The sequence below is a fragment of the Schistocerca gregaria genome, chromosome 2 (assembly GCF_023897955.1).
Source record: "Schistocerca gregaria isolate iqSchGreg1 chromosome 2, iqSchGreg1.2, whole genome shotgun sequence".
Lineage (NCBI taxonomy): Eukaryota > Metazoa > Arthropoda > Insecta > Orthoptera > Acrididae > Schistocerca > Schistocerca gregaria.
This window is the reverse complement of record NC_064921.1, coordinates 283,474,002-283,494,904: the sequence shown is the minus strand read 5'-3', so window position 1 is coordinate 283,494,904 and position 20,903 is coordinate 283,474,002. Positions and strand designations below refer to the sequence as shown.

General features: G+C 43.6%; 1 protein-coding gene across 1 annotated transcript in view; it reads left to right on the top strand.

Moving 5' to 3' along the window:
- LOC126336871 (facilitated trehalose transporter Tret1-2 homolog) overlaps positions 1–20,903 on the top strand; it is a 340,634-nt gene that overhangs the window by 185,938 nt on the left and 133,793 nt on the right. Inside the window, exon 2 of the mRNA XM_050000979.1 lies at positions 8,675–8,843. Coding sequence (XP_049856936.1) covers positions 8,675–8,843 — 169 coding nt within the window. The remainder of the gene's footprint in view (positions 1–8,674; positions 8,844–20,903) is intronic.

Below are 20,903 nucleotides of genomic sequence, written 5' to 3'. Positions count from 1 at the left end.
GAGAAAGCTGAATTTCGTTAGACGCAACACCAACAGAGGCTCACACGCAACAGTCTGTTTACTTCGGAGCGCAACAGGAATATTCCCTTGCGTGCTTATCAACAGGTGCCGAAGGCTATGTGGGACTGCATCCTGTTTCTTTTTCTTTGTGGTTTGCCGTTCAAAGTCCGCAGCGTATGACAAGTTAATGAGCGCAAAATGAATGTCTAAGTAAATGCCCTAGGTAGCTAACCGTGAAGCATTACCATATGCACGTTGCTAGTTCTACGTCTTTTATTTAACAGCCAAGTCACTTGGAATGTTCTTGTAGTCTTCAGTTTGGTGCTGCTTTTCACACTGTTCTGACTTGTAAGAGTTTCTTCATGTTTGCTGCACTACCGCAACCTACATCGACTGAAACATGCGATACTACCGCCATCTGTACATGTGCATATCGCTGTCCTATGACTTGTCATCTCAGTGTATAGTGCCTTGTTCACTAATTTAACTCTCCGAACGTCATCTATTAACTTCGATTTACCACTCTCCATAACACTTATTTTACTTCCATTGATGTTGGCCTCATAACTTTCTTTCGATAAATTGTCCATTCCGTTCAACTGGTCTTTCCTCTGTCGTCTCTAATAGAATAGATGTGTACTACAGAAGAGGGTATTCAAACGTACCGCAATCGTGGCTGTGGGGTGTGATTCATTCGAAATAAAAAAGCGAGATGAACGTCAGGTTTCGTATCAAGGGGGTGTCCAAACAAATTAGGGAGTATCTGCACTCGCGTCAGTGACAATAGTATACAGAATCATGTTGCGTGTCAACGTGATTCTCTCTGTACCCATGGAAACGACAATGCATCCAGGTGAAGCGAGCCAGTCTACAGTTGATATCCATCTCTGTGAATTTCGCATCCAGTGTTCTAGCGAAAGAAGCTACCGGAGACATAAATGGTGCAAAATGATGAAAGCAGATATTGCCCATGTGTTAATTATTAATAACAAGATCGATGTCGACTAGGATAGCTAGAACTACCAAAGTACATAGCACATACAGTATCAACTTCGAGCGACATAGTTGGAAGAGCCACAGCTCCAGCGACGATACCTTCAGTTCGATGAAATGGAGTTGGCCAGAATACACGTACACACCCAAACTATCAGCAGAATCTTTGTTGTTTCTGTGTCAAGGTGAGGCGCTCCACCAACAGTTCCATGTTTAGGTATACACTTCTTGCATTATCCAGTTTGTTCTCCAAATAGTGGACAGCATGAACAGATCTATCCCATCAAGTATCTCCGATACATTATGGGCCCAGTCTTCATTACCAGAGCAATTCTTGGATCATGAACAACAACTGGTGGAAGTAACGCCATCGAAAGTACACTTTTGAGACCGTATTCATACTGTGCCCAATGAGTGGCAATGCAGTAACCAGAAGTGGCTGTTAAAGATGCTGAAATCAGTGAACTACACACCTTGTCCATAAGTCCTCTAATCATGATCGTATGTAGTGCACGCCCTCTATAAAACGTGAGGAAATCTACGTTATTGCGAAATTATCACTTTCAGTTTTCCATTGCGCTTACGTTTCGTCCATTATATATATATGCCCTATAATGTACGGTAAGAAGTGAACGGACAGTTCACTAGTCGTTATGGAGAATAGAAATTTCATTCATTGTAAAATCGTTTCCGCCATAGCCATTCAGACCTCTGTGATAAGGTAACCTTTTTCTTGAAGTATACCATGCGACGTGCAGAAGTGTGGGAGTGGACACGTATTGGGGTAAAAGCATGGTTACGTTAAACAGGCAGAGGATCTCTAACTTTTCTTATTTTCTTCTGTCCGTTGAATGATTATTAAAGACAAAACTAGTGAACAGCCTAAGACTTAATAAAGTCCAAATTGCTGCTGTAGTAGCTCAATGATGTATTTATTGTGAAGGACCCATTGTGGCTAGAATGCCATTTCAAACCATCTGCGATAGTAGCACAACACTTTATTATGGTGTTGGCTCAAATGGGTCTGAGCACTATGAGACTTAACATCTGAGGTCATCAGTCCCCTGTAACTTATAACTATTTAAACGTAACTAACCTAAGGACATCACACACATCCATGCCTGAGGGAGGCAGAATTAGAACCTGGTGTTGGTTAATCATATTTTCGGACATATAAATTTGATACTTACGTCCGTATACCATCAGTGGTCTCAGTCACTCTGTATTGTATTACAACGTGGTGTAGGTTTAGGACTCTTATGCTTTAAGCTGTTTTGTATATGGACGTAAGTACCTAATTTTTATATTCGAAAATGTGATTAACCAACATTATAATAAAATTAAAAAATGTTATGTTACTTTAGCATATGGTCTGAAGAAGGTAGTCGAACGGGAATGGATCACTGAAAATGAATACATCACTAAACTAATATAGCAACAAACTGGATTTTATTAAATATTAGGTTGTTCACTATTTAATATCTTAATAATCATTCAACAGAAAGAAGAAAAGAATACAGAAAGTTAGTCCTGTGCCTGTTTAACGAAACCGATACGGTACTGACTGCAATTAACGCATTAAGTAACACCAGGAGATTTCGATTAGGGCAGTCTGAAGGTGGCTTTTACCCCAAATATGAGACCGCTTCCATACTTCTGCACGTCGCATGGCATCCTTCAAGAAAAAGCTTACCTGATCATCAAGGTCTGAATGGCTATGGCAGCAACGAATTTGTAATGAAAGCTGCAAGTATCATTCTTTTCCAAGTAATAACTCTCTTATTTTTACATAGTTCTCCTCTGAAAAAAAAAAATACCCTTGGGCTCTAGTGACATCTGTTTACAATGAACGTGACTGGTACTCAAAATTAGGCTCATAGCAATGAGAATCGAAGTATTAGATACATTTTGTCATAACACATAATCAAATCGAAATAAACTTCTCACTAATCACGTTGTCGTAGCTTGAATGCCAGTAACCACTCACTGTTACCTGAGGAACCGTTAGAAATTGGTAGTTCCTCCTCTCCACTCCTGTCCTATGCATTTTTGTGAGGGGAAGAGGGATCTTAGTTACCACAGCTTTAAATTTTCTGAAAATTTCACCTGTATTTCAAATGCCTATGTTTTCTAGTGTACTTTCTACCTACAATCGACTGGAAAAATGCAGATCTTTGGCCTCTCACTTTCGTCTGCTGCTCCAACCAGCAGAAATTAACTGTTTCTCAATATCGTAATACGTGTTTCTCTGACGTGCCGGTACCCATACTTTTTTATCTTGCTTTGCAGTACCGACTACAGCAACATAACGACGCGGTCACTTACCCGGACGCGTTTTATTTAAAACCACATTCTCTTCTACATTATATGCTAAACCACATTCCTTGCTCACCTAATTTATATGATCCTTTTTCAATATTGCGTGAGGCCTTAACAATTTCTATGTTGTCCCGATCGTCTGAGTTCGGAAGCTGTTATCTTAGACTGAAAAGATAAAAACTGTCGGAGGCCTTATTAGACTAAATTTACTTGAATTTGTAGAATTTTTGTCTTCATAATCACAAATACATGTTATTGATTACTGGGTAAATAGGAGATAACGCTACAGCAGTGTATTGTTGCTGATATCTTCCTTTTTTATCCCATCTCATATATCCTCCGCTAGCCACCAATCGGTATGTAGCGGAGGGCACTATACGGGCTAAAGCCACATTCCCCCCCCCCCTCCCCCCTCCCTCCTCTTTACCACTCGCGGGTCGTGCGAGGGAGAAACGACTGTCTGAACGCCTCAGTAAGAGCTCTAATTTCCCTTACCTTTGAATGGCAATCATTGCACGATTTGAAAGTTGGTGGTAATAATATATGCTCGGTGAAGATCGGATTTGGGAATTTAGAGAGCAGCCCCTTGCGGTTAGCGCGTCTTCTATCTGCAAGCGCGTCCCACTTCAAGCTTTCTATATTTCTAACGCTCCCGCGATGGCTAAATGTGCCAGTCACGAATCTTGCCGCTCTTCTTTGGACCTTCTCAATCTCTTGAATCAGACCCAACTGGTAAGGGCCCCATACAGACTAACAGTACTCTAAGACTGGACGAACTAATGTATTGTGAGCAATTTCCTTTGTTGAAGGACTGCATCGCTTCAGGGTTGCACCTCATCGTAGAGTTCGCCTTACCCGTTACTCGTGTAATCTGATCGTTCCATTTGAGATCATTTAGAATAGTCACACCCAGATACTTGACGGATGTTACCGCTTCCAAACACTGGGTATTTATTTTGTACTTGTACAAAAATGGGGATTTTCGATTTGTTATACACACTAGAGTACACTTACTAATATTGAGAGGTAACTGCCAGTCGTTACACCACGCATTTATTTTCTGCAAATCCTCATTGATTTGTTCACAAATTTCGTGTGATACTACTTTCCTGTAGACTAGAGGATCGTGGGCAAACAGTCTAATACCGCTGTCAATACCATCAAACATATCGTTTACGTAAATTGTAAAAAGCAGCGGACCTATTAAGCTGCATTGGAGCAAACCTGATGTTACGCTTGTTTCTGTTGAAGGCTCCCCATTCAGGACGACATACTGCTCTCCGTCTGTTAGAAATCTTTATATCCAACGGCATATGTCATCGGATAGACCGTAAGCGCGCACTTTTTGGATCAAGCCACAGTGCGGAACTGAGTCGAATGCCTTTTGAAAGTCGAGGACACATCAACCTATAAAAATTAGTAAAAAAAATGGTTCAAATGGCTCTGAGCACTATGGGACTTAACATCTGTGGTCATCAGTCCCCTAGAACTTAGAACTACTTAAACCTAACTAACCTACAGACATCACACACATCCATGCCCGAGGCAGGATTCGAACCTGCGACCGTAGCAGTCGCGCGCTTCCGGACTGCGCGCCTAGAACCGCGAGACCACCGCGGCCGGCCAATTAGTAGAAGTGCCACATTCCTGGCGAAGTATAATAAGGAATCAGGACACCGTTGTGTTTGTCTTGGGCCGTGTGATATCACTGAACAGTGCTCCTACATTATTGCAGAATCAGAGAGAAATATCGTCTCATGTTAACGAAGAATTGAAAGTGAAACGACTTCACTACAACACGTTATTTACTACGTGAATGAATGTCTTAATAAACCTACACTGAACCTCGACCCAACTCCGCCGCTATGATTGTCATTATGATCAGTATAACAGCAAACACGGCGAATCGTTCTCTACCGGATTTCGTATTTTATCATTAGTTGAACGTTTCCCAAGCGTCAAGGGCTCCGTGGTGTGTTGGCGGATAATTCGTGCAGATCCCAGTAAAACGGAATTTATAGTTAGCAGTTGGATGTTTTAGCAGTCTCAAAGGTCTTCAAGTGCCCACTGAGATCTTTTGACACTTTTCGCTTCCCGTGTGCCGGAAAGTGATAGCTAGAGTCGCTGTAGTTCGGTTTTCAAATCCTCGTATCTGACAAAGTTTTCAAGTCTTTCATCGATTCTGCTATTGTCTGAGATGGCCATATCAACGATCCACACATTCTTTTCTCCAAGATTGTGATGTCTGGTGTATTGAGTTCTAGCATCCGATCAGTCTAAAGCTGGAAGTACCATAGTAAACAGCCATGTTAGTTTTCGACAACTCGCTGTGGCTTGTTCTTTGCCAATGGCAAGTGTCAATTTTAGCATAAGTTTCAAAGAATAATTCATGCACATCATTGTGCCTCTGCTTGTAATCACTGAGCGAGATGTTTTTGCAACAGCTCATGACATTCTGTATTGCTTCGGCATCTTCTTAGCAGCATGTTTTGCTCATTTCTTGATTTTGGCTTTGAAGACATTATTTCTTGTCCCTCTGTAACAAAAATCAATCGTCCCTTACGGTTCCATTGGACGGACAAGACCTGATTTTTTTCTCTATTTATTTTATCTTCAATCTTCTCCAAAAACTACCGACGCAGTGCTTTATCGCGCAGGCTATCAGTTCGACAGTGGAGTCTAGCTTCCCAATATTGTTTCTTGGTTTACTGTACACTGAGAAGCCTTCTTTTGTTGACTTCTTTGCTGTCTTTGATACAATCTGACAATGTATGTTTCTGTTCTTCCACTCTCTGCTTCATTTTCGAGTGACCTCTGGCGCTTGTTTTTCTGGACAAATGCAGCCCGTCGACAACACTGCAAGGGTGGAGATTATGCAGCTCTACTTTCGTCCAGTCCACAGTAGGTGCAGTGTATCTGATGACGGATATGACTCACGTAGTGCCTTGCTGCCGTTTCCGACGTTCAGTTTGCTTTTCAAAATATTTCTGACTCTTTGGATGTACCGTTTGCTGAACACATGTTTTACGTGACCGTGCTTAACATTGTTCCGGTGCAAAATGCCCAGTTATTTGTCGGCTTCCAGCTGGTGGCAGTTGATGGTTTGTCCATTTGGCATTTCCATGTCTTCATATTCTAGGATTTTGCCTTCTGTGTGCCTAAGCAAAAAATTCCACGCTGATGTCGTCGCTGAAGATTCGAACGATATTCGTCAGAGACTGGATTTCAGTTTCATATTTTCCACAGAGCTACATATCACTCTTGTGCAGTAGATGGGGTATTTTTTAGAATTTCTCCCTTGGTTATAGTCCTTGTTTGTTTTCTTTAAGGAGATTGAAATGGAATAAAGGCAATGATGAACAGCAGGGAAGGCGGAGAAAAAAGGTTCTCTTGCTATTACCTAGCATGTAACTTTCTTCTCCGATAAACAGCTGTGTTTTCCAGTGTTTGATCCCGTTTTCTGTGAATTTTCTAGTTTTTTGCTGACCTCGATGGTTTCCAATTACAAGTCACCACTGTTGTTGTTGTTCTTTTTCGACCAAATGCGATTCGTTATAGCGATACAGGTGTTTACGGAAGGCTACAAAAACAGAGTTCCAATAGAGTACACACTTCTCGTCTACTGCCTTACCTAGTTGCACTAACGCTGCTGCTCGATTGCTGACGGCGTCCTTTGGTACTCATCAGCTTCGTAAAACTAAGAACGATTTCTGGTAAACGCTTAAGAAGTGCAGAGTGCTACAGCCATGCAAAAAGTTACTAAAATCGATGACCCCCGTGGATGCGTGTTTCGCTTGTTAGTGTATGGCCGACACGACGAGTGGAATGATCGCATTTCGCCACATGTGACAAACGTCAGTTAATCTGCTACACGAGGGGTGACATAAGCTTTTAGCTATCACCTTAAAAGAAAAAAAAAAGATCGGTGACCTCAAACCTCGTGATGGTGCTAGTCCTTCTCTCCATAGACACGGTTCGATGCGACACACGTTTTCTAACGATGGCTGACTTGGCAGACGCCTGCATTTTGGGTGTTGAGGAAACAGCCACCACAAAAATAACCTCGTCGTCGTTCTTTAAATGCTTCGGAGGCAATGGGTCCCTCATCCGAACAGAGAGAGAGAGAGAGAGAGAGAGAGAGAGAAAAAAGACACTGATTGGGTGCCGCGTCAGAAGAACAGGGAGGACGAAGCAAAATTTTATATACAAAGAAGCCACATGTGTGACTGTGTCCTGTGCAATATGAGCCTGAACGTTGTGTTCGAGGCAAATACCCTCATCTACAGCTTTTCGCGGCGTTACGTCTTGACTGCCTCCCGTAACCTTGTCAAGGGATGTAGGTAGGAAGCCGCTGGGACTGTTGCCCCCCTTACGAGCATACTCTGTTAGCACCACACCAGGGCCGCGTGGGATTCGCCGAGCGGTCTAGGGCGCTGCAGTCATGGACTGTGCTGCTGGTCCTGGTGGAGGTTCGAGTCCTCCCTCGGGTATGGGTTTGTGTGTTTGTCCTTAGGATAATTTAGGTTAATTAGTGTGTAAGCTTGGGGACTGATGATCTTAGCAGTTCAGTTCCATAAGATTTCACAAACATCTGAACACCAAACCAGGGCAGTTGATAAAATGCTCAGCTTCACCTTGCCGGATGTAGTTTGACTCTTTCCTCTTCTCGATTGAGGCAAATACACATGCTCTGCTCCTTTGTCTCAGGGTAATAGTGGCAAATGCAGCACCTGTCCGTGGTGATTAGGTTCCAAAAGAAATTTTTATGGATTGGCCTGACACAGTTAAAACACTGCCACTGCTACATTGGTACCGCGGAGTTCCTGAATGTGTGTGATCAGACGCTGAACCTAGTGGGTAGCGACGTCGTTCGTATTCAAAATATCGTAGAACAACTTGAGAGTCAATCCTTCACTGATTTTCATATTTTCCCTTATACTTGTATAGTGATCCAGTTGATTTCGAGCACCAGTGTCTCCTTTTGCGATTCCTGGATCTTCACAAAGAGATAGTCTGACGTTTCTTTCATCGTCTATCAGACTTGTCTGACCACAATGGAAGTGTCTGCACCATGCAACCACTGCGTAATATAATGATGCATTTTTTGACGTAAGTGTCTGCCAACTCGCAATGGACTATTGTAGCGATGTTCCCCTTCAAATGCGCAGTAGTACACTTTGTCAGTGTTTTACTCCAATTTTGTTCTGGCCCCTCTTGCGGAGTGTTACAGTACTGCAGCGCGGGGCTTCCAGCCTTTACCAGACTATAGCCACGTCCCAACAAACGAACAACTTTGTGTTTCGATGTGGTAACTGTAGCTTTGCCCCTGGTACAGTGACTGGACGTGTCCCCTGTGTTGCAGCAAGGACGAGGCGGACTGCGAAGCGCCTCCGGCGACGCCGCCGCCGTCTTCGCAGCACTGCGGCGGCCGGCGCGTCTCCTGGGCCAACACGGCCGCCGTCGCCACCCTCAGCCCCCCGCCGCCGGAGCCCGCACGGCACATCAGCGTCTTCAGGACTGCCCTTCCTCAGGTACAACCGACGATCCTTACTTTCCACACAAGATTTTCTCCAAACAATTTTCGCCAAATTACTATGAACATGTCGTCCATAAGGGACAGCATTATGAGGGCTGCGACTGTTGATAAATACAAATAAAACACTTGTAAGTAGGCTGTTTAGGTTCCTACGCTGGTAACGCCACGTAACGCTCTATATGAAAATCACTGACTGTAATGTGTGAAGTCTGTGGCTGGTTTGCATTGTTGGAATATTAGCTATTGTAGTGTTGGGCAATTGGATGTGAACAGCCCGCAGCGTTCCGCAGTTGGAGGTGAGCTGACAGCAGTGGTGGATGTGGGGGGAGAGATGGCAGAATTTTGAGAGCGGACGATCTGGACGTGTGTCCATCAGAGAGAGTAAATTTGTAATATTGGATAGCCGCCCAGAGTAGCCGAGCGGTTCTAGGCGCTACAGTCTGGAACCGCGCGGCAGCTATGGTCGCAGGCTCGAATCCTGCCTCGGGCATGGATGTGTGTGATATCCTTAGCTTAGTTGGTTCAAGTAGTTCTAAGTTCTGGGGAACTGATGACCACAGCAGTTAAGTCCCAAAGTCCTCAGAGACATTTTTTTTTACTTTTGAACACTGTTAAGGTAAATACATTGTTCACTATCAAAATATTTCATTTGCTAACTATGCCTATCAGTAGTTAGTGCCTTCAGTTGTTAGAATCTTTTATTTAGCTGGCAGTATTGGCGCTCGCTGTAGTGCAGTAGTTCGAGTAACGAAGATTTATGTGACGTAAGTGATTAATGAAAGGTATAGGTTATTGTTAGTCAGGTCCATTCGTTTATAGGGATTATTGAAAGTCAGATTGCGTTGCGCTAAAAATATTGTGTGTCAGTTTAGTGTTGATCGCAATAAGTAAAGAGAGAAAAGTCTGAGTACGTTCAGTTTTGCTCAGCTGTTTGAAAATCAAATAACGTAAGAGGTTTACCAGCACAGTGATTCATTAATTTTTCAAAGGGGATGTTTCACACTTTCTGAGAGTCAGTCACCTGTTTATTTTCCCACTACGGGTTTCGATGGTTCACACCATCATCATCTTCAGGTGGAGAACTGTTCATTTATATGGCTGGTGTAGGTGAAGAGTACAAACGTCCTTTTACAGCCTCAGACTAAGGGCAGTGTAGGTTATTTTGTGACTTTTGCTAATGTAAAAAATTATTGACTTAGAAAAGGCACCTTAAAAGCTGAAAAACATGAATTTCTGACAGTGAATTGTGCACATACGTGTATTGAAGAGCAGCTCATTAACAATTTTTAAAATAAAAGGAAAACACCTTATATACATAACTATTTAATCATTATTTCTGTGTCCAATGCTGCATCACGGTTACATAAAAAGAAGAAGAATAGCTAGCTAATACAGTAGCTGTGTTATGCACATGTCAGTATTCTGGTGCAGCAATTCATGTTGTCGTTGTTGTTGTTGTTGTTGTTGTTGTTGTTGTGGTCTCTAGTCCAGACACTGGTTTGATGCAGCTTTCCATGCTATTCTCTCCTGTGCAAGCTTCTTCATCTCTGTGTAACTACTCCAACATACATCCTTCCGAATTTGTTTAGTGTATTCTTGCCTTGGTCTCCCTCTACGGGTTTTACCCTGCATGTTTCCCTCCAATATAAAATTGCTAATCCCTTGATGCCTCACAACGTGTCCTACCAACCGATCCCTTCTTCTAGGTAAGTTGTGCCACAAATTCCTCTTCGCCCCAATTCTATTAAGTACCTCCTCATTAGTTATGTGATTTACCCGTATAATCTTCAGCATTCTTCTGTAGTACCATATTTCGAAAGCTTCTATTCTCTTCTTGTCTAAACTATTTATCGTCCATGTTTCACTTCCATACATGGCTACACTCCATACAAATACTTTCAGAAATGACTTCCTGACACTTAAATCTACACTCGATGAAAACAAATTTCTCTTTTTCAGAAACGCTTTCCTTGCCATTGCCAGTCTACATTTTATGTCCTCTCTACTTCGACGATCATCAGTTATTTTGCTCCCCAAAAAGCAAAACGCATCTACTACTTTGTCTCATTTCCTAATCTAATTCCCACAGCATCACCTGATTTAATTCGGCTACATTCCATTAACCTCGTTCTGCTTTTATTGATGTACCTCTTATGTCCTCCTTTCAAGACTCTGTCCATTCCGTTCAACTACTCTTCCAGGTCCTTTGCTGCCTGTGACGGAATTACAATCTCTTCGGCAAACCTCAAAGTCTTTATTTCTTCTCCATGGATTTTAGCCGAGCGAGGTGGCGCAGTAGTTAGCACACTGGACTCGCATTCGGGAGGACGACGGTTCAATCCCGTCTCCGACCATCCTGATTTAGGTTTTCCGTGATTTCCCTAAATCGTTTCAGGCAAATGCCGGGATGGTTCCTTTGAAAGGGCACGGCCGATTTCCTTCCCAATCCTTCCCTAACTCGAGCTTGCGCTCCGTCTCTAATGACCTCGTTGTCGACGGCACGTTAAACACTAACCACCACCACCACCACCACCACCACCACCACCACCACCATCGTGGATTTTAATTCCTACTCAAAATTTTTCTTTGGTTTCCTTCACTGCTTACTCACTACACCGATTGAATAACAGTGGGTGTAGACTACAACTCTGTCTCCTCCTTTCCCAACCATCCCTTCCCTTTCATGTCCCTTGAGTCTTCTGCCATCTGGTTTCTCTACAAACAGTAAACAGCCTTTCGCTCCCTGTATTTGACTCTTGTGACCTGTAATTTGAAAGAGAGTATTGAGTCAACATTTTCAAAAGCTTTCTCTAAGTCTACAAATGCAAGAAATATAGGTTTGCCTTTCCTTAATCTGTCTTCTAAGATAAGTCGTTGGGTCGGTATTGCCTCACGTGTTCCAAAATTTCTACGAAATCCAAACTGATCTTACCCGAGGTCGGCTTGTACCACTTTTTCTATTCGTCTGTAATGAATTCGTGTTGTCTGTGGGAATGCGCACATGTTGCCCTAACTCTTCCCCGTTGCTTTCAGCTGTTCGCAGTACCATCACAGGAAGGCAGTTTTGGTTAATGTTACAAGGCCAGATCAGCCAATCATCCAGGCTGTTGCCCCTGCAACTATTGAAATAGCTGCTGCCCCTCTTCAGGAACCACACATTTGTCTGTCCTCTCAACATATACCCTCCGTTATGGTTGCACCTACGGTACGGCTACCTGTATCTCTGAGGCACGCATGCCAAGGTTCATGGTTCAAGGCTGGAGGGCAACCATTCATATACTAAAAAAAATGAAAACAAATTTTGTAGAAACCACTTAATATTGTATCTCTGTGTCTAAGGTAAACAAACATATCTGTAACTTTTTGAAACGCATACATTGTGCAGTGGGAGGACATACCTCAGGCAAGAGTATGAAGACAGTTTACAGCTCTATTGTTCTCGTAAGTACAATTCACTGTCAGAAATTCATGATTTTTAGCCTCTAAGGTGCCTTGTGTAAATCAATATTTTTTTATCATTAGCAAAAGATGCAAAATCCTACACTGTCTGTTGTCTGCGACTGTGAAAAGACGTCTGTATTCTTCACCAACACAAACAACTCTTCACCTGAAGATCACGGTGTGAACAATCGAAACATTTAGTGACAAAATAAACACATTACTGATGCAGAAACTGTTCTATTTGTATATCGCAAAATTATTATGGTCTCAAAAATGTTATTAGCCACTACAGAATATGGAATCACGAAAAGAGTAAAAACATAAAAAGAAGTCATAAGACACAGATGAAGTACTTACAGAATGTATATGCAGTATGTCCCATTAATTGTCTTAATAAATGCGTCTTTGAGCACAGGTAACTTTGTGCAGCGTCTGAACACAACATTTGTTCCTCAACCAAAGACAGGTGATGAAGATCCAGAAAACTACAGGCTACAACGCTCCACTTGTGTTGGCAAGACCTGTATCAGCCCATCTGCACTATACACGGTGAGGTCGTCTTGGAGATATGCAAGTCCGTCACATCTCACGATTGTTGTTTTGAGATCTTCTAACCTGCTTTATTCGGATAATGTCTCTTTCGCTACAGTGGAATTCCTAGTCACGAGCTCATAATGTCCGAATGAGGAGGTGTAGCTGCAAATGTGAATCCTCAGTTACTGCTTTCGGTAGTAAAGAATATACAACGGTTTAAAAAGGGATGTCGTATAATTATCGAGTTATCCTGCAGTGTCATCACATACACAGCACTTCACATTTCATTCGTTATATATTAATATCCTACTCTGCAACCTTGGCGAGACAACACAAAAAGCACTTATCACGAAAATAAGCGATCTCAAAATAACGGACTGGAAATATAAACACTAAGATTGACTGCAGTTAGCGAGAGCACTTCTGACCACTCAGACCATCGACACTGATTCTACTTTTAATCCTAGATCACAAATCCTATTCCTGCCGTACGTAACACACATCCTCGTAAATTACACACTACTAGTAATTGAAAATGTAACGAAAATGGTATAATTCAAAACAAAAATATCTCCTTGAATATTTTCCTGCAATTTTACAGTTTTTCTTGCTTCATTTACAGCAGTTTTTCCACAGATTTGCTCGATGTTCTTTGCAGAAGCACATCAACATTCTCTGAAATATGTGACTGTTTATCTTATTTTTTTAGAAAGGCATTTGAGACAAAGGGTTCTCTTGCCAGTCGACGGTTGTTCTTACGTTTGTGATGATGAGTCTTCAGTTAGGATATCTTGTATAGCCACACTATGTGTTCAAAAGTATCCGGACACCCCAAAAACAAACGTTTTTCGAATTAGTTGCATTGTGCTGCCGTCTACTGCCAGGTACTCCATATCAGCGACCTCATTATGAGAGTGCAGAATGGGGTGCTCCGCGGACTCACGGACTTCCAACGTGGTCAGGTGATTGGGTATCACTCGTGTCATACGCGAGATTTCCAAACCCCTAAACATTCTAGGTCCATGTGATAGTGAAGTGGAAACGTGAAGGAAAACTAGCAGCACATAATCGTACTGGTCGACCGTGTCTGTTGACTGACAGAGACTGCTGACAGTTGAAGAGGGTCGTAATGTGTAACAGGCAGACACCTATCGAGACCACCACACAGGAATTCCAAACTGCATCAGGATCCACTGCAAGTTCTATGACAGTTAGGCGCGAGGTGAGGAAACTTGGTTTTCGTGGTGGAGTGGCTGCCCATAAGCCACACATCACGCCGGTAAATGCTATACGACGCCACGCTTGGTGGAAGAAGCGTAAGCATTGGACGATTGAACTGTGGAAAAACGTTGTGTGAAGTGACGAATCACGGTCCACAATGTGGCGATCCGATGGCAGGGTGTGGGTATGGCGAGTTCCCGGTGAACGTCATCTACCATCGTGTGTAACGCCAACAGTAAAATTCGGAGGCGGTGGTGGTATAGTGTGATCGTGTTTTTCATGGAGGGGGCTTGCACCCTTTGTTGTTTTGCGTGGCACTATCACAGCACAGGCCTACAGTGATGTTTTAAGCACCTTCTTGCTTCCTACTGTGGAGGAGCAATTCGGGGATGCGACTGCATCTTTCAACACGATCGAGCACCTGTTCCCAATGTACTGCCCGTGGTGGCGTGGTTACACGACAATAACATCCCTGTAATGGACTGGCTTGCACAAAGTCCTGTCCTGAATCCTACAGAACACCTTTGGTATGTTTTGGAACGCCGAACTTCGTGTCAAACCTCACCGACATCGACACCTCTCCTCAGTACAGCACTCCGTGAAGAAGGGTCTGCTATTCTCCAAGAAAGCTACCAGCCCCAGATTGAACGTATGCCTGCGAGAGTGGAAGCTGTCATCAAGGCTAAGTGTGGGCCAATACCATACTGAATTCCAGCATTACCGATGGAGGGCACCACGAACTTGTAAGTCGTTTTCAGCCAGGTGGCCGGATACTTTTGATCACATAGTTTATGTAGGTGTATTTGTAGACTGGGAGTTTCTAGCTTCTTCGTCACCCAGGGTACAGCGAGTACTTGACCTCGGCGTATGAGAATGTCTTTTTTTGGCAATCTGTTGGCTCCCTGCTGCTGATTATTGTGTGTATGTATAACCCAAGCATCCACACACTCAATATTTATGATGCCATAACACCCACAATAGTGGCCGTCTTCTGGTTTCCCGACTGCTTGAATAGATGATATCATGTGCTCCGGCACGTCTACTCCAAATATGGTGGCGTTGTAATCCTCTGTTATGTGTGGTTTCTTGCTGACGCAATGATAGAGAGGTGATCGTGAGAAGCTCACGGCAGGACAACCATTTTATTTGGTTTTGCTTTGTCTGGACCTAGTGTTTTTTTATTTATCAAAACAAAACAAAGACGTACCTACATTTCTGTTTTTCGTGCACGGTAGTTCAGGCGATAGTTCCGGTTTGTTGGAGCGAATAGTGCCAACCAGTTTGGGTTTATCCTTCAAAAGACTGTCTGCCAGTATCAATGAGGTAAACCAGCCGTCTATGGTGGTGTTTCTATTTGACCCTCCAAAAGTCTTCGTCATTTCCTTTAGATAAAAGTCCCCGAGAAGCATTCCATTTGTCTGTTTTTTACCCTAAGTAAGGACTCTCAATCATGTATTTTGTCTTCGTATTACAGGCTATTACTATTTTGGGCCCACATTTATTCGATTGGGACGTAGCTGCGGAAAGGACCATGAAAACAGAACAGTTGCTCATCTATGGCAACAAATGGGCCTGGCTTATAACAAGTTGTGCAGTTATGAACAAATTGCTCCACAAATTCACCTTTTGGTTTAATGCAATTAGTCGAAGATTATAATACACTATGTGATCAAAAGTATCCGGACACCGCCAAAAACAAAAGTTTTTCATATTAAGTGCATTTTGCTGCCAGGTACAAAGGAGGTGACTTACAAATCACTCGTTCGACCTATACTTGAGTATTGCTCACCAGTGTGGGATCCGTACCAGGTCGGGTTGACGGAGGACATAGAGAAGGTAGAACACATCCAAAGAATAGCAGACCGTTTCGTCACAGGGTTATTTGGTAAGCGTGATACCGTTACGGCGATGTTTAGCAAACTCAAGTGGCAGACCCTGCAAGAGAGGCGCTCTGCATCGCGGTGTAGCTTGCTGTCCAGGTTTCGAGAGGGTGCATTTCTGGATGAGGTATCGAATATATTGCTTCCCCCTACTTACACGTCCCGAGGAGATCACGAATGTAAAATCTGAGAGATTCGAGAGCGCATGGAGGTTTTCCGGCAGTCGTTCTTCCCGCGAACCATACGCGACTGAAACAGGAAACGGATGTAACGACAGTGGCACGTAAAGTGCCCTCTGCAACACACAGTTGGGTGGCTTTCGGAGTATAAATGTAGATGTAGATGTAGATCAGCGTCCTCACTAGTCATTAGACATCGTGAGAGAGCAGAATGGGACGCTCTGCGGAACTCACGGACTTCGAATGTGATAGGGTGACTGGGTGTGTCATACGTCTGTACGTGAGATTTCCGCACTCCTAAACATTTCTAGGTCCACTGTTTGCCATATCATAGTGAAGTGGAAACGTGAAGGGACACGTACAGCCCAAAATTGTACAGTCCGACCTCGTCTATTGACTGACAGCGACCGCCGACAGCGAAGGGGGTCGGAATGTGTAATAGGCAGACATCTATCCAGACCGTCACACAGCAATTCCAAATTGCATCAGGACCCACTGCAGATACTATGGCAGTTAGGCGGGATGTGAGAAAATTTGGATTTCTTTAGTCGAGCGGCTGCTCATAAGGCACACATTACGCCGGTAAATGCCAGACAATGCCTCGGGTGGTGTAAGGAGTGTAATCATTGGACGATTGAACAGTGGAAAAACGTTGTGTGGAGTGACGAATCACGGTACACAATGTGGCGATCCGATGGCAGGGTGTGGGTATGGCGAATGCCCGGTGAACGTCATCTGCCAGTGTGTGTAGTGCCAACAGTAAAATTCGGAGGCCGTGGTGATATGGTGTGGTTGTGTTTTCATTGAAGGGTGCTTGAACCCCTTGTTGTTTTGCGTGAGACTATCACAGCACAGGATTACATCGATGTTTTAAGCACCTTGTTGCTTCCCAACGTTGAAGAGCAATTCGGTGATGGTGACTGCATCTTTTAACACGATCGAGCATCTGTTCATAACGCACAGCCTGTGGCAGAGTGGTTACAAGACAATAACATCCCTGTAATGGACTGGCCAACACAGAGTTCTGACCTGAATCCTATAGAATACCTTTGGGATGTTTTGGAACGCCGACTTCGTGCCAGGCCTCGCCGACCGATATCGATACCTTTCCTCGGCACGGCACTCCTTGGAATATGGGCTGTTATTCTCCAAGAAACGTTCCAGCACCTGACTGAACGTATGCGTGCGAGAGTGGAAGCTGCCATCAAGGCTAAGGGCGGGCCAACACCATTTTTAATTCCAGTATTACCGGTGGAGGGTACCACGAACTTAAGACGTTTTCAGCCAGGTATCTGGATACTTTTGATCACATTGTGCATCTTTTAAGCAATTTTCTCTTCTTACTGGTGCCTTTTCTCATAAAACTGCTTCGTGAACTTGAGACTGAGTTCGTGTTGGATTTAAATATTCGTTTACCTCTAGAAAAGTTTTACGTCTGCATCCTTGCGATGTCTGGCGGATGGTACTTTCCCTACCACTGTCACTGTTCACTCGCCAACACACTTTCCCTTCCCAGTCGTGAATAAATCGCGGAAGAACGATTGCCGGTAAGCCTCCGTGTGAGCTCGAATATCTAATTTTATTTTTTCTTGTTCTCTTTGAGAGTAAATTTTCTACGAACGTGGTGCTCTCGAAACTTTAACAAGAAAAGTGATGCAGAACGCCTCTTGTAGCATCTACCACTGGAGTTCATTGATCATCTCTGTAACGCTTTCGTGCTTACTAAATAAATCTGTAATCAACGCCCTGTTCTTCTGGGGATCTTCTCTAGTTCCTTTATGAGCCCTATTTTGTGCGGAGCGCACACTTTCGGAACAATATTCAAGTATTGGTCGAACGAGGGTTTAGTAAGTTACTTTCTTTGTAGATGGACTAAATTTCCTGAGGATTCTTCCAGTGAATCTGTCTGGCATCTGCCTTAGCTGGAATTAATTTTATGTAATCATTCCACTCTAGATGTCTCCGTATGCATACTCCCACACCAGAAATACGAAGAAGCCATGTTGGAAGGAGGTTGAGGAGTGGGATTAAAATCAAGGGGAAAGGATATCACAGACAAGAATCGCTGATGACATTTCTATCCTCAGTGAAGGAGGGAGAATTACAGCACCCATTGAATGGTATAATTTAATGAGCACAGAATAGGAACTGAGAGCAAACTAAAGGAAGGCGTACAATAGGGAGTAGCAGAAATGGAGCATGTAATAAATTTGCGAACCTCTGAATAAAGCAATTCTGGTACCTTGGAAACAATATAAGTATGAAACTCGAAGCGAGGAGGACATTGAAAGGGTAAAAGGCAATTTCTTGTCAAAAGAAGTCTACTAGTATCACCCATCTAATTTCAAGGAGAATTTTCTGAGAAAGCATGTCTGGAGCACAGACTGCATGGGAGTGAATCGTCAACTGTGGGGAAGAGGAGCATCTACCCGTTTGAGAAGTGGTGCTGTAGAAGTATATTGAAAATCAGAAATGATCATAAATGAAGAGATTCTCTACAAAACTGGCTAGGAAACGAACAAGTGTAAAACACTGACAATAAATACGTACAGAACGATAGCGTGTACATTAAGACATTACGGAATGACCTAGATACCATTGAAGGCAGCTGTAGAGAGCACAGACAGTAGGAGAAGACAGGAATCGAACTACGTTCAACAACTGACGACAGTGGTCTGAGATGAAGAAGTTGGCACATGAGACGAATTAGTGGTGGGCTGCATCAAATCAGTGAGAAAGCCGATGACAGAAAAACTGTGGAAACTGCTCACATAAACACAAGGAAAGGTACAAAAGTAAGACCGTGACGGCACGCTTAAGAGGGGAAGTAAGGTAGTGCAGATTCTGTGTCACCTAATACATTTGTGATGTGGGGACAGACAGACGTAGTGCTAGGGAATGGTTATCGGTTGTAATGGGGCAGCATGGAATCTGATTCGTCCGAACTAGACGCTACCGTATGTCATCCGAATGTCATTAATTTGTCCAGCTGCATTCTTCGCTGTGTGTCTTGAATAATTTCTTAAGATAGGGCACAAATTTAGTCAGATACTCCATCATCACTATCGCCATTGCCTACAGTCGAAAAAACGGCGCATCCGAAATCATACCGTATCACAGAAATCACACAATATCACAGATATTTCGTGGCCAGTCATTTACGTCACTAACATCGATGTGTGGGCATCCTGGAATCTTTGCCAGTGTTTCAAGACTAAATTTAGCACTAATGTTTCGCAACAATGTCCTAGAACGCTACCACCTACTATCTCTTCGATGTCATTTGACTCTCGGAACAAACTGGTGCAATACGCTATTGCACAGCTCTGTGTCAACTTGGTAACCGACACCTTGTCAGCATCTGTGTATTTGCAATTGGCTGAATTTACTTTTAATGGTTCACGTCATAAATTGTTGCCGCTATTATGTCCGAGGTTGCTAGTTCCCCAACAGGGGCCTCCCCAGTTGGCTCATACGAGACAGCCTCCCAGCTATGGGTGGTACCGATGGCTCGGGAGTGACCACCAATACAGCGTTGGATTGAACTCCAAAGTCTAAATCTAAGGGTGGAAGCCCCTGAAAAAATAACTTGGTCCTCCTGGAACGAGTTTAAAGGGGTTGGCCTGTACCCCACACACTGGGAAAAGACATGCGTGCATTTAGTCCTCGACACAGACCTCGGACAGGAAAGATTAACAGACGACTACTTCGGCTACGCAAAAGAACAATTTCTGTTGATACTGGTCTGAGATCGAAACAACCGAAAGTCTTAGCTGAAATAAATATGTTAGAACTATGTGTAATAATTGTAACTGAAACTAAGAAGAAGGGTTCTGGGGAGCTCTAGAGCTCCAGTAGTAGAGGTGAGAGCAGAATCCCAGCGTGATAGAGCAATATCGATATCAACACACAATAAGAGGATGAGAATATATAATTAATACAGAACGAAGTGCTCCTCCAGGACATCAAACACTCTCCTGCTTCGATGGGACTGAGCTCTGTCTTGCATGAACCACATCATGGAATTTCGCTCCGATTATTCCATGACTGGACGTTGCACGTCACACAGTTACCCATTGAGGGTGAAGAAATTTCTCGATCGCAAAATGCAAACTCTTAGTCCCACAAACGCGCCAATTTTGCTTATTGACGAACCCACCCAAATGAAAGTATGCTTCGTCGCTAAATCAAACCATTCGTGCGCATACTAATTCCCATCGTGCTCCGCAGCCAACCTTGCAGTTTGAACGTCCTCCGCAAACCGTTCAGAAGTTACGGTAGTTTTATTTCATCTAGTTCAATATACGCCACCCTGCGAGAGAATATAGACAACCTGAGTGTCCAGCAATAACCATATAGGAGCTCCTCACCCGGCAATGAAGCCCCAATAGATGTATACCGGCCACCGTGTCATCCTTTGCCTTGTGGCACCATACGGATGCGGAATTGAGGAGCATGTGGCCAGCACACCGGTCTCCCAGCCGTTTAGCAGACTTCCCAGAACTCAGAGCCGCTACTGCCCGGTCAAGTAGCTCCTCAGTTAGCACCACGAGGTTGAGTACACCCCGTATCAGTGTAAGGAGTGTGTCAGAACTCCCCATTACATCGAAAAAAATGTAATCAACTTAACGCTATTCTTTGCATTGTGTTAACACTCAGATATCGATAGTAAAAATCTGAGGGCGAAACATGGGAGCGCAGTTCTAAGAACTGTTGTGAGACGAGGTCTGTCTGCGAGAGTGGAAGTAGTAGTGTCGGTCGAGAGCTCGGAGACAGAAGACGTGTCACGCTGCCCTCACG